Here is a 14609-nt window from a genome sequence, read left to right as displayed (position 1 = left end):
TACGTGAAAAGCCGGCAATAAATAGAAAAAATTAAGTCAACATTATTTCCTAATATCTGTTACAGATCGATTTTATTTATAAAGCCCATGAGTTATAAAAATTAAAACTATGGTCCGGTAATCAAGACAAAATTTAATAACAGCATCATCTTGCTAAAGGTCTATTTTGGGTTTAATACATGACTACTTTTTGCTGTTAAAATAAAAGTCACTGTCACCCTATTGTAATCCCAGAAAGTTAAAATAAAGTCAGTGTCACCACAATGTCAATTTCTGCACTACTGTACAACAAATCAACAAGCGGGAAAACCCATTCCAACCACCTGTTATTTTATTATTTTATAAAGTTACTTGTCTTGATCCATTTAACAATTCTTGTTAACCCAATTTAACCCATCTACTACAAAAATAATACCCATCCTAACCCAAAATTGAATGTATGGGTTGATTTTGCCACCCCTAATACAGATCTTGGGTTTAAGTCTCACATAGAGACAGTCGTTCAAAAAAATGTTAATCGACATATACCCATAGTTTAACATGTTAATTCATGGCAGAGGAACACAATGATAGATTTTTCCAAAATATAACTGATGTAAATGATAAGTGATATGCCTGAAGTTGTACTACAACTGGTTCCTCTGTTAAAATCACTTAAAATCCTCGATATACCCCTCCAACACACATTACACATATGCCCCAAAATTTACAACTATTTCCAACATTTTAACTAAAACCCCAAATGTGATTGAACCAAGGCTAGTTGAAGAGAAAAATAATACCTGCTCGGGGCTGAAGTAAAAGTTGAAGCGATGAGTTGAGCAACAAGGATCCGAGCATTGACGATGGGTCGTCTGGTGGTGCGGTGTTGGTTCGTCGGTTACTCAGCCGTGATTCCTGAGTGGTTGGATTCGAGGATCAAAATCGAGCCAAGGAGACGACTCATCAACCCATCGAGGCTGAGGGAGAACATACAGCAGCATATAAGTGTTATCGACAATAGCAACAGCAGATATAAACAAACATTCTCAGTTAGAAAAACAAACAAACAAACAAACAAACATTCTCAGTTCGAAAAAAAAAAAAAAAAAACAAACATTCGACAACCCCAACATTCATATAATGGTCAACAGGTTTTTTGAAATAGTATGGGGTTATTCTACCATTAACAGATCTATGAATCTTGCTTCATTTTAGTTATGTTTGATTGACGATATATTAAATTACAAAAAAGGGCTGGTTAATCAAGCAACGCCTTTTAAATGGGTAGAGCAATTCTGGTTCTACAACCACATTGTCAAAGTCTCATCCCAAAACGTTCAGTTACTAGTTCCATCCTTTATTCAGTGTGAAGTAATTTTGTATCAAAAACACTCATTTTATGAAATAGTATGGGGTTATACAATCAGAATCACCTTTAGATTGTAAATGCGACCTGCTGTTGGAGTGTGGAAGAAGAAGGGCCGCCGGAGCAACAGCGCCGCCGTGGACCTTCCGGTGTTACTTGAAGCTGATGTTAACCTTAATGATAACAGAGACGCAACTTGAAGCTGCTGTAGATATAGGGCAGATGTAAGGGTGGTAGATGGGGGAGTAATTGAAGATTAATGATAAGGGTGAAGGGGGTGCACACCTAATAGGTGAGTGCACTCTCTTACGCCAAACCAATCCCCGTGTGCCACGTCAACTCCCCTCTTAAACTCCCCTAACACCCCAATTTGATGGCGCCACTCCCCTCTTAGGTGAATTGGTTTTTTTTAAAAAAAAAAAAAAAAAAAAAAAAAAAAAAAGGAAAGCTTGTGATTGGTCCCCTCTCCCTCTCTCCTCTCTCTCTCCTCCCCTCTCTCTCGGTGAGCCGCCACCTACAAGCTTCCCCGATTCACTCCCCCGCCTTAATGGCGGTACCCACCTAATCGGCAAAATGCCTCCCCGAGGTGAGTCCCCGCGAACACCCCGTTCAGCCTAACAGAGAGATGGAGTAAGGGTTTGATTTGATCGGTTGAAAGGAGAGAAAGTTGGAAAGATATGAACACGAGGGTAGTTGGAGGATGAATGAGGTTGTTGTGGAAGGGTTAATGGGAAATTTATGCTTTTACTTTTGAGTTTTGAGACCTATGGCATTATAGCCTAGTGGTATCTTGGTGGTGGGATAAGGCTTATGACCATTAGGTCATGGGTTCGATTCCCACAAAGGGGGGTTTTTCCCAGATTTATTGGGTTTCCTCCTGAATTGGTGTATAGGCATTATTGCCTAGTGGAGATGGATATGATCGGGTGGTTCTGCTGGTGGCACGATGATACTCCAGTGATCCGTCAGTGATCCAAATTTGCCGTTCAAAAAAAAAAAAAAAAAAAAAAAGAAACTTTTGAGTTTTGAGAAGTAAGGGGTGTTTCGCCTAGCTTTTTTATCTAAATTTATAGTTTTTTTAGTTTTTTAAGTTTGTGTTTATTAGCTTACTAGGTTATCACCCGGGATTGTTTTCCGGGCTCGAGAAAGTATATTAATTATTTTTTATGATTAATACATACTTAAAATCATACAGAGTTTGACATATTAAACGTCTTCGCTATAAGAAGAGTTATAAACTTTTCATGTATAATTACAATTAGTTTGTAGTTAGATATTGAACGTCTACACTTTGAAAAAAGAGACACCAATAGCTCAAAAACAAATTTATTTATCATGTGAATAATGTTAAATCATTAAACATGTCATTTGGAACTCATAATACTATTTTACTAAGATATTTTAAAAGTGTTTATGCTTTTAAACACCCTTTGGGCAAGTTTTGATCTGTCCAACTAATTTGACGCATTTCATATTCGTTTTTTTAACCCGCTAAATATAAAACATAACTTGATCCGACTCACAGGTAAAATACACACCTAAAAATAATCCATTGGGAATAGCCCAATGGTGTTGGTGAGTTAGATAAGGTGTAGAATAGGTGAAGGTCATGGGTTCAATTCCCATGACATGCAAGTTTAGCCATTCAAAAAAAAATCAATAAATGTTGTGTAAGACAACATAATTTTTCATACTTTCAAGACTTTTAAAGATAGATTTATTTATGACATGCTTCAATTGGAGAGCTTATATAGTTCATTTCAACTTATATTGCCAAGATGCATTATGAGATTCATAACCAATTGATTCGTGTGAAATTGCCTAAATATGCAACTTAAAAAACTCAGTAGAAAGGGATAAAATGTCATGAATTATGAGTATACTGTGAGCTAAACAACAAAATGATTAATTTAGCATCCTATAATAAATCAAAACTCTTTTTAATGTTGTTAATTGAAATAAAATGAATCTTTTAACGACCAACATAAGATTTTATTGATATCTAGCGAGACGCTAGTGCCACACTTACAAGACAAAACATACATATAAAAGGTCCACCAAATGCAGGCTAAAACAGAGCTGATACACCCAAGCAAAAAAAGGAAATAGAAGTAACCAAAACACATCAAATGACTTCCACCTCTCCCACGTAATCACACTCCTTTGCACGATTCCTGACCCAAAGAAAACTCATTGACTTAATCTCATCAATTACATTTGAAACAAACACCGGCTTTTGTCAAAAGACCAATTCATTTCTATGCCTCCATATGCTTTAAATCGTAACCAAGGAAATAACATGAAAAGCGTTTTGCTTCCTTTTACCTGATAGGGCCCATTTGTGCATGTCCAAAACTGAAAACATACAGGGAATTAGTTTTGCACCATTGACCAACAAGTTGCCATACCACCTGTGAGAACTGGCACGACACAAAATATATGCTCACACGTTTCCTTGAATTCGCCACATAGAACATATTCAAGTCCTCAAAACTGGAATACCTCTTTTCGCAAGAGCAACTCTAGTTGGCAGCCTCTCTCCTTCGGCAAGCCACGCAACAATGCCGACTTTACGCGGTACCCAGGTGATCCATTAAAAGACACAAGTCGGGACCACACGATCGAACTCTTGGATGATCTTCTTCACGCTTCTAACAGAAAATTCACCTGTCGAGTCACATAGCCAAGTCCAACAATCAGGCTCAGTAGACAGGTTTATCGTGCACAACAACACTTCTAGCTGCTGCAGTTCTGCTGCCTCCAGAGGCCCCACTCGAGCCGTTTCCATGTCCAATTTACTGCACCATTTACCCGCATCCTTAGCGCCACCAAACACAGCTTTTCCTTTTCTAAAGCAAGCAAATTGGGAAACACTTCTGGCAAAGGCACTGATCCAACCCAAACATCAATCAAGAAAGCAATTGGTCACGTCACAAAAGAAACACCTAAAAAACCAAGTAAAATGAATAGAAAACGTCAAAGATAATAAAAAACACATAAAAAATCATTCTCTCAATAGGATCTCCATATATGAAAACAAAATATGGTATGGTGGGTCGGTCTTGGTCTTTTTCGGGTTGGCTTGCTCTCGGGTTGGACATGACCAAATACAAAACTACAAATTATTTATGCTAGAATGCTTCATATTTCGGTTTTTACCTGGACCAAACCGAACCCAAATTCACCCCCAAAATGAAGACCAAGAACCTAACTATATATATGCTTAATCAGCTTGGTCTTGGGTCAGGGTATCTAGGTTACTCAACCCAACAAAAATCATGATAAGCCCTAACGATAAATGACATGGACAACCCGGAGGAGGCGGATGGAGGGCAGGCGAGCGACGGCCCAGGGCCAGATTTTTTCACAAAAAAGTTTATATATATTAATTTTTTTATATTAAAAGCATATTATTGGGGCCCATTGTTTTTTACTCGCCCTGAGGCCCGGATTTTCGAGGATTCTAAAGGACGGCCCTAATTAGAAACAATGGTAAATCACACATTACATCTAGATTCTGTAACTACTTCTACATCTAGATTTTGTAACTACATAAACTATAGTGCCATAGTTATGCTACCAAATACAAGTTATTTTATGCTAGAATACTTCATATTTGGGTTTTAACCTGGACCAAATCCACCCCCAAAATGAAGACCAAGAAACGAACCATATATGCTTAATCAGTTTGGTCTCGGGTCAGGGTATCCATGTTACTTTGTCCAACTAAAATCATGATCAGCGCTAATGATCAGCGACGTGGCCAGCCCGGATGAGGGGAGAGCGGGCGACTGCATAGGGCCCATTATTTTAAAAGAATTATTAGAATTTAAAAAAATTGTTTTTTTATACATACTATAAAAAAATATATATTTTAGGGGCCCCTGATTATTGATTGATTTCAATATAAGCTAAGAGATAGAAACAAAAGACAAACCACACATTACATCTAAATTCTGTAACTACATAAACTGTAGTGTCAAAGTTGATAGCAGCAAGTCAAGCCCCAAACAAAGGACAAAAGGTGTTTTAAGTTTAGAAAAGCTAATCATAGATAAGTTTTAAGTAAAGGGTTACTACCAAAATAACTTGCTAATTGTGAGTTCTAGCCTCTTGACTCTCTATTTTCCATCTACAAAGTTCCAAAGCGAAACTGAAGCATGAATATTTTTACAACGTTTGGGTATGGTAGCAACCATTGCTGCAATTCTAGTTATTTACCTTAGCATACTTCAAACAGTTTGGGAGCTCGGAGATGATGGTAACCGAACTCACATGCTCCGAACTGGCTTCTGGCGTTCGATGGCATATTTTTTTGCTATACCATTTGGAGTTTCAAAGCCATCTGAGAATACACCGTTGCCTGTCAAAAACGAAACTCAAATCTTGCATTGGTTCTTCAGTAATCATGTTCTTGATAAAGTCACAATTTAGAGCAAACACAAACCTCGAATGTCGGGACCTAGCTCAACCACCAACTACAACCGAGAAGTCGTCTCTATTGCCACCGATATGTTTAAGAATTCTTCTGCAAGAACCAGTTTACCAAACAGAGAACATGGCAAAAGCACAAAAAGCAAAACAAACTATAAAACATCCATAAACCATACAATTAAAATAAGTGCTTAGTTAAGTTAATAGTGGACATTAAATCAAAAAGACAATATCAGTTTCACAAACCCCATACCTTAATGCATAAAAATTTAGGCTCTTTAGACCAGAGCATTTGACGATTACATGCTCCAAGCCCCTATCCGATTCTTGATGCACCTACATAATCAAGCATTCAAAAATAAAAATTTGAAACTTTAAATTAGATAAATTTTGAACATGTACACTACTGAATATGTTGAGATATTGGAATGTATAGATAATAATACTTCAAAATAGCATATTGAGCGATAGATTCGGAATGGCAGCCATCAATTCGTTCAGCTCTGCTTCCTCGGATTGACCCATTGGCTATATACTCCACCCAAAATTAACAGTATTTGCGCCATCCACCACCTACTTCACACTATAGATCATAAAGGTACATGAAAAAAAGGATCAAGTAATGCATTCAATAATGGCAGTTGCCATTATCCATGTGACATTTAACCCTTCTTGGCCGCCCCACACAAAAGTTAACATAACCAGAATACTTAAAAATAACAAAAGGAATATTCTTCTCATACGAACATTACGCAAATCACCATGGACTTTGTTCACATGAATCCACAATTGCATATGCCCGTCCTCTGTTTAAGCTTCCACGTCAAATTATGCCCTTGCCGATGGAGCTGCAAGTTCTGGTCTCTCTGAAACCCCTTATTGCATTTATGTGAAATCCAATAACCTAGTTTTAAATTGTATAATCAATCCGTTATTACCGATTCATATCACCGAATAATATTATACATGTTCTGGGATAAAAAAAAATAACCTACTAATTTCAGGTTTTGAATTTTTACCTCTCATGTTGGTGACTCAGATTTGGCTCGATATTCCTCTCATGTTCTGCGTCCGTTGTTACCGATTCAAAACAGAACCCATTTATCAAATCCAAAAGCTTAGAGAGGGGCTAAACACCCTGCAAGAGACAACTCCAAACAAATCAATATACACCCCATACACCAAAATTACATCCACAAAGACCACCTAACACCTGGACCAAAACACATACATACCTATTTGCGGCCAAAGTCAATTCCTACAAGATTCTTCTAGTTATGTGGATCAATTAGTAGATCGAAGTTGTTGATTGACCAATGAAATTACCGAATGAAAGAAAAATATGATGCATCCACCATCATAGCTTTTTCCAATTGACCTAATCCTGGATCAAAGTCATATGATCAGTGCAGAAAAATATAGGATTCCATAATGTCTGAACATCAATAATGCCTCAAAAAATTCATATTCACTATCAAGAAAATCTCAATAATGTCTGAACATCAATATTTGGTGGCTGAATGGGTCCCACGCCATCATTTCGGTACAGAACATAATCCGAATGTTTTGGATTCACAAAAATCCCTAACTATCCAGTCAAATGTAGATCCGCATCGTATAACGCATTAACAACAATAGATTCAATATGTACACCCGTTACCCAACCTGCCCGCAGCTTGACCCGCCCGTTTTTCCACCACTACCAATTATAGATACAAGATAGAGAGAAAATATACCTGAAAACGTATATTAAACAATTCAAAACTTGTTTAACATAAGGGAACTTCTTGTTTTTTTTTGGCTTTTGTAGTGACTGTGAATTCACCATAACCTTCTGTTAGTGCAAAAACACGTCTGCCAAAGGTCGGCCCAGTGCAGAAACAACTTCTTTAATAACCTGATTCACACAAAACAAATATTGTTAGCTCAAATCCGATGAAAATGCTTATAACACTCGACTCCAAGAGATGTTAAAACTTACAGCCAACTGACACCAAGTTGAAAAGTGGATCAAAATAATTGCTTTATTCTCAAATCTGCTTGCTTTAATCTTAAATCTGGTTGATGATACCCATGTCTTACAAAATTCAGTGGGTATATCCTGTACAATAAACATACACATAATTATACCTAGAAGTTGAGAATAAACGTTCATGTTAGGATACCGACAACATATAAAGATTTAAAACATAAAAAGGATATATACCATCAAAAAACATAGGCCTAGATTTGGGTCCTTGTGTTGCTGAGTTTGTAGAACGCATCACTCGCCTTATCAGTCAGAGCACGATATTGTATCGAAGCTACAACATTGACAAAAACATTGTCTTGAAAAAACAATATAAAACATTTTGCGTTAAAATGAGAAATGTTTTAAAGCACATCAATGGATTACCATGGGTGTAGGATTCAAGGTAGATGGCAAACAAATAATAACATTCAACCAAGAGTGGTTTATATGACCCTTGTTCAACCAAAAAAATGCATGTTATAAGTCTTTAAGGTTCAGATTTTCATTTGATTTGATGATATGTATATACATGCATTTTAAACATTGAGAACTCATCATTTAACGCTAATCTACCCAAATTTAACGATCGATCATAGTCAAACTCAGGTCAGATCACTACCCGTTTTAGCATAACCCGCTGCTAATTGCTAGACGTGAGCTTCTCACCGGACACAAACATACCTGCAATAAAGAAAAATGTTGCCCAGCCTTCACGACCATAAAATTGTGTAGAGTCATTGGCATCTCCCATGAATTGAGTATGATCAACAAAAGACATCTAATTTGTCAAAAAACATTCTAGAAAAAAAAACAATTTTATTCATAGATAAGAGAGTTTTGAACCACTATAGGTTTATTTTAAGAAATCATAAAAAAAATTGTATGATAACGATAATTCCTCATATTCACCAAAAATAAGACCTAAGTTTACCATAAATAGTCGTTAGAATATGTTAATGATTTGAATTTAAATTTTATCTTAAATAAACAATTTTAAAATGTATGACATTAATTTTAATTTTAATAACAATATTTTCCCCTAGCGCAATATGTAACCCCGAGACGTATGGCACAACATGGGTTTAATATCACATCCAAAGTGGCGGATTGCATTGTGGATGGTAACTGGAACTGGCCTGAAGCGTGGAGAGACCTGTACCCGGTATTATTTCAACTTCAAAATATTACCCTTAATGAAACAAATCAGGATCGGATCATGTGGCAGAAAATCGATGGTAATATTGTTGATTTTTCAACCAAAGAAGTATGGGAAGCGATGCGAGTGCGAGGGCAGCCGGTGGGTTGGGCGAAAACTGTTTGGTCAGCTCTTAATATTCCAAAACATGCCTTTGTTACCTGGTTGATTTTCAAGAAAAAGTTGTGGACGCAAGATCGGATTCTTCATTGGAACAGAACAGTCACGGGATCCATGAATCTTATGTGTTGTTTACTGTGTTATTCAGGAATAGATACGCATAACCATCTATTCTTTGAGTGTGAATATTCAAAAGCGGTATGGTATTCAATCCGGAATAAGGGAGATATGGGCTCGGTCAGCGAGAAATGGGAAGATGTTGTAAACTGGTTAGTTCCTAGATCAGCTTCGAGATCGATTGCTTCAGTTATCAGCAGAATTCTGGTGGCAGCTTCGGCATACTTCATATGGAGAGAGCGAAATGCTAGATTTTTTAACAACCGATTAAGACCTCCAGAACTAATTTCAGAATTGATTGTCGATACTGTGCGTGCAAAGCTACTGTCCTTCAAATATAAGCGGAGTGCTAGAGTTATCACACTCATGGAGGAATGGAAGCTTGATGGTGTGGAGAGATTTGGCGAAGACTAAAGTGTTTCTTTTAGTTCTTTGTGTTTGTTTGTTTTAATGGTTGTGCTCTTGTTTAAATTTCTAGTGGTATGCCACTAGAGATAACTAGAAGGTATTTTTGCCTTTCTACTTGTTCTTTGATGTTTTTGATATAAAATCACCGGGGTAACCCTTTACCCAAAAAACATTTGAATATCCATCTAATGTAAGATAATTCGATTGATAGTATACACACCTTCCAAAATTCTGCACTATCATCTTTAGAATCAGTTTTAAGAATGTCCAAACTTCCATCATTAACGCTTTGTTCATCATTGTTCATCATCATCGATTGAGTCAACACTATGAGAACCATTCCGTAAAGGCTCAAGAATACCACAAGTACAATCACGTCATCAACAAAGCCTTTATCACTCTCAGAAAAATGAATTAACATATGATTTGCATTAGGTGGTACAAATAAATGGATATCATTAAAATTTCTAAAAAATTAATCAAACATACATATTCAGAAAGACATTAAAAACCAAACAAAAATTAAAAACTATGATGAACATTTACAATCCCTAAGAAGGAAACACAATCAAAAGAAATCAAGAAACCCTAATTTCAACAACGAAAAAAAGATACTAATCAGAACAGAGGTTCAATAACAAATATTATCAATCAAAGATTTAGAGTTTTACCTGTATTAGCAGTTGAAGATTTAACCTTTTACCTGTATTATATCGGATCGTGACTTGTATAGCGTCGTTGATAAAAACATTGAAGACATTCAAGAGAAAATAACAAAGCCTAATTTCAACAACGGAAAACCTTAATACTCAGAACAAAGGAACAATACCAAATATTAGCAATCAAAGATTTAGAGATTTACCTGTATAAAATCGAATCTTCCGTTGTATATGAAGTATGAACGATGATGAAAACATTACATCTGTTGTAACTGTGCTTCAGAAAGTGTTCAGGCCTGGTAGCATGAGCACCATCATATACTTGACCTACTCAAAACATTTGACCTATTAGATATAGAAAAACCCAAATCGATCCATCTAATAAAAGTGAAATTTCATTTTTTTTTTTGAAATCAAGTAGGATACCTCTTAACAGATTGAGTTGAACATAATCAAAACGTGTAGCTTTAAACAAAATGAAAATCTCAAAAAATAGATTCAGTCGTGCAATTAATATGTAAATCGAAATCAATATCATTAACATCACACAATCAAAAGCCAGATTCATACCGCTTTGTAAAAAACATAATTGATCTCTTGGAGAGAAGCATAAGCCGCAACATCAACCAGGTAGACTTCAATCGGATCGTTTGTCTTCAATTCTTAACCACAGATCATTTGCCAATATGATTGCGGTTAACAATTGTAGAGGCAATGTTTTGCGATTGTGAAAAGATATAGTTTAGGGTTTGAGATTAATAGGTGAATGAACGATTGAAAAGGGTTTGGAATGGATGAAGATTAGGGTTTGGAACAGAGATAGTGAGCTAATATCGAAAAGATTATGGTTATATATGATCCGAATAGTCGGGTACCAAATCAAAGAAGTGGAGGTCCGCGTGTGATTTTTACAGCCCATTTCGTTTTCCCGCCAAAATGGATTTCTAGATGCTCTAATCTAATGCCACATCAGCCCAAATCTTCTTGTTTATTATATATAATAGATTGGAAGAAGCTTATTTGAAGATGGTTTTTTAGCTTATTTGAAAAAGCTTCTTTATGTAAAGGCAAATGATATAGAATAAGTTATAAGCTAATCCAAACACTTAAAAAGAGCTTATCAAATAATAAAAAATAAGCTATAAGCTACTTTAAAATATAAGCATAAGCCAAAAAATAAAAGCTAGGCCAAACACCCCCTAAGAATATATGACTTCTCAAAAACCCTTTTATCAAGTGAAAAGTAAAAGTCATTTTAAAAGTACTCTATTTTCCAAACATTGAGACTTACGTTTTCCAATGAAGACTCAAATTCAATTCACACTTGTGTCATATTGGGATAGATATTGAGCAATGGTGGTGACAAACTCACCGAGGGGGGTTCGATCCTGAGTCGCACCCCAGTTTTTATCCGGCTGTTACTTCAACGAGGCTTTTCATGTGGAGGCAGTACGGTTTTCGGGGGAACCCCGTAACCAAGTCTGGCTAACCCAACGCAGACCCATTTAAAACAACGTAAATCTGGGCAGACTTGGCTAAGGCCGTCGATTAGACAGTATGACATTGGGTCAATCAAAAACAAAATCACCGTTAAAAAAAAAGTTAAAAGTTGGTGGAAAAGAATCCCAACACCCACATAGATATCTAATTGTAAAACTGGAAATGTGCGGGAATTCTAAATCTTTTTGTGCGGGACGGATAGATGTGTGTTTAGGGATTTCACGAGGGAAACCAAAATATATATAAGTTGTAAAAAGTTTTTATTAAAATTAAGTTTATATATTTTACTTATAAAATTTAAAATTAAGATTTAGATATTTTATTTTTATATATATATATATATAATATTTTAATAAGTATTTGTTATTTTGCTCTGTGAAATATATAATATTTATAAATGATGAATATACAATTGTTTTATTATTTTCTTATGGTTTGTTTAGCTTAGTATTTTATTTTTTTTAATGGTTTTTAAACAAGGCGACCCTGTACCCACCCTAGCTCAGCTCATCTCGTTATTGGCTTGGTTTGAAAGGATCTAAACCCAAGTCAAGGTAGGTTCGATTTATGGCTCATTTGTTAGCTGGCTCGTTGGCTTGCTCGTTTAGCGCCCTTAATTTGAAGCCCAAATTATATGCACATATAAATATGCATATATATATATATATATATATATATATATATATATATATATATATATATATATATATATATATATATATATATATAGGGCGTGGCTATATAAGAAACTCTATCTTTTTTAAAAAACTATGCAAACCCATTGTCACCCATTGATTAACTTTCATCTAACTTGATCAATGACTCTCATAATTTTGGTAACAATCTATATATGATAAAAATCAAACTGAATGAACAGTGATTTATTATTAAATTAAAATTAGAATTAGATTAGAATTAGAATTAGAATTATTTAAAATTAGAATGGAATGAATAGTAATATCATTAAGAGATGAGCAAATGGTATCGGGTATAGGTACCGGTCTTAAATTTATTAAACCGGTGTATTTTCGGTACCGGTTCTGCACAGGTATTCACCGGTTTTTACCCTCAAATACCGGTGCCGTACCAGTACCGACCGGTACCAACCGTACCATACTAGGTATATTCGGTACCGGTACCCACTTTTGGGGATTTCGGTAATGGTATTTTCGGTACCGAGCTCATCAAATCCTGTAGCAACGCAGCAATGCAAGTAATTGCACCGTTTAGATTACTTTTCATACACACAGTAAGTAAACTGTATTTCGTTTGAATGAGGTTTTATATACACAACAACTTATTTTGCTTTCGTTTTTGTCTTTTTCTGCAATGAATGAATTGTAGCATGTAAAATTAACTTGGATATTTGGAATATTGATGAGCAAATCGTATCAAATCCTGTAAAGGAACCGATATCGTATCGGTACCAAATTTACTATACCAAATCATTTTCGGTACTAATTTGGTACCCACCTTTTGGCGTTTTCAGAATCGTTACTTTCGGTTCGACACCGGTCTAGCACCATACATGTATTTATTGATTTTTACCTTCAAATACCATACCGTATTGTACCGAGCATTTTGGGTGCCAGTACCTAATTTCGATGGTTTTCCAGATCGGTACTTTCGTTGCCGTTACCGGTACCGAGCTCATCCATATTATAACGTGTTAGCACCGTAATAACTGAAGTGAAAACAACCGAATTTCCAACGTGTAGGACGTGTGGGTCCTATTATTATATATTAGGTTATTTAAAATCGTTTTTTATGACGGAGTGACTATCCTTACCACGTCATTTTATTTATGTTTTGATATTCGGTATCTGTTTGCCGTTGCTGACACGCCTTTTGTAGTCATTGGGTCCCGCCGCAACGCGCGGGCGGAAAATAACTAGTTAGATTTAAAAGAAATGTTATAATACACATTAGTCAACTGGAAGGGCATTTTCGGAAGTAAATTCCTTCTCTCTCCACTGTCCAATCATATCATCTCTCTTTAATGCACTGATCTTTCTCTCTCTTCATATCCATTTCAAAATCACAATCTCATCTCAACTCTCTCAATTCCCTCTCTCTAAAATCACAGATCTCATTTTCTCCTCCCCAAATCAAACCCTAGCCCCCATGACTTTCCCTTCTCTCTACACAACACTTACAACCTACAAAGCCTAGAGAGAGAGTGAGAGCCGTGAGAGAGAGTACCAGAGAAATTGAAAGAGAAAGAGAGGTCTAGAGAAATCGAACGAGAGAGAGAAAACTGGTGGGTTTCCAGCCACCCATGGCAACAGGAGCGCTGTGGCGGTGGTGTTGTTGACCGTTATGGTTGGGGCAGGGGAGGCGGTAGATGCACGATGAGTAAGGCACGATGGTGGTTGCAGATCTGGTGGTTGGTGGAAGGTGGTGGCTGGTTCATTCTGGGTTGTTGGTAGTTGATAGCGGCGACAGTGGATGGTTGTAGAAGGTGGTGGAGGGTGGGTGGTTGGTGGCGCCGGAGTTCGGAATGTCGTCGGAGTCAAGATCTAGTAATGGTTAATGTTCTCTCCCTCTCTCTCCTCTCCTCTGTCTTCAATCAAGAACTAGTAATGGTTAATGTTCATGTATTTTAAATAAATCGAAAACTTTAGGATGAGATTTTGAACGAGATTTTTTGTTGGTTTGGTTGCTTGTTTGGGGATTTTGATCTTAACAATAATTGTTTTTTTATTGGTTTGGTTGCTGGTTTGGGCTTTTGATCTGAACAGTAAGTGTTTCTTTTTTGTTGGGTTGTTTGATTTACAGAAACATACCCATAACATGTGTTAAGCACCTGTTAGAATG

The 14609-nt window shown here is 36.3% G+C and overlaps 1 protein-coding gene and 2 long non-coding RNA genes across 3 annotated transcripts; 1 reads left to right on the top strand and 2 right to left on the bottom strand.

The window, feature by feature from the left end:
- Positions 1 to 501: 501 nt before the first annotated feature.
- Positions 502 to 1598, bottom strand: LOC118489037. Its single transcript, XR_004885849.1, has 2 exons — positions 1416 to 1598; positions 502 to 959 (listed from the first exon to the last, which is right to left on the bottom strand). It is a non-coding gene; the product is annotated as an uncharacterized LOC118489037 (long non-coding RNA).
- A 7261-nt stretch (positions 1599 to 8859) lies between these two features.
- Positions 8860 to 9639, top strand: LOC110924561. The gene has a single exon (XM_022168557.1). The coding sequence runs from the start codon at positions 8860 to 8862 to the stop codon at positions 9637 to 9639; it is 780 nt and encodes a 259-aa protein (XP_022024249.1).
- Positions 9640 to 9883: 244 nt separating this feature from the next.
- Positions 9884 to 10978, bottom strand: LOC110925561. Its single transcript, XR_002584561.2, has 3 exons — positions 10863 to 10978; positions 10496 to 10619; positions 9884 to 10413 (listed from the first exon to the last, which is right to left on the bottom strand). It is a non-coding gene; the product is annotated as an uncharacterized LOC110925561 (long non-coding RNA).
- Between the last annotated feature and the right edge of the window lie 3631 nt (positions 10979 to 14609).

Source organism: Helianthus annuus, chromosome 17, assembly GCF_002127325.2.
Source record: "Helianthus annuus cultivar XRQ/B chromosome 17, HanXRQr2.0-SUNRISE, whole genome shotgun sequence".
NCBI classification, from domain to species: domain Eukaryota; kingdom Viridiplantae; phylum Streptophyta; class Magnoliopsida; order Asterales; family Asteraceae; genus Helianthus; species Helianthus annuus.
This window is presented reverse-complemented; position numbering and strand designations above follow the sequence as displayed.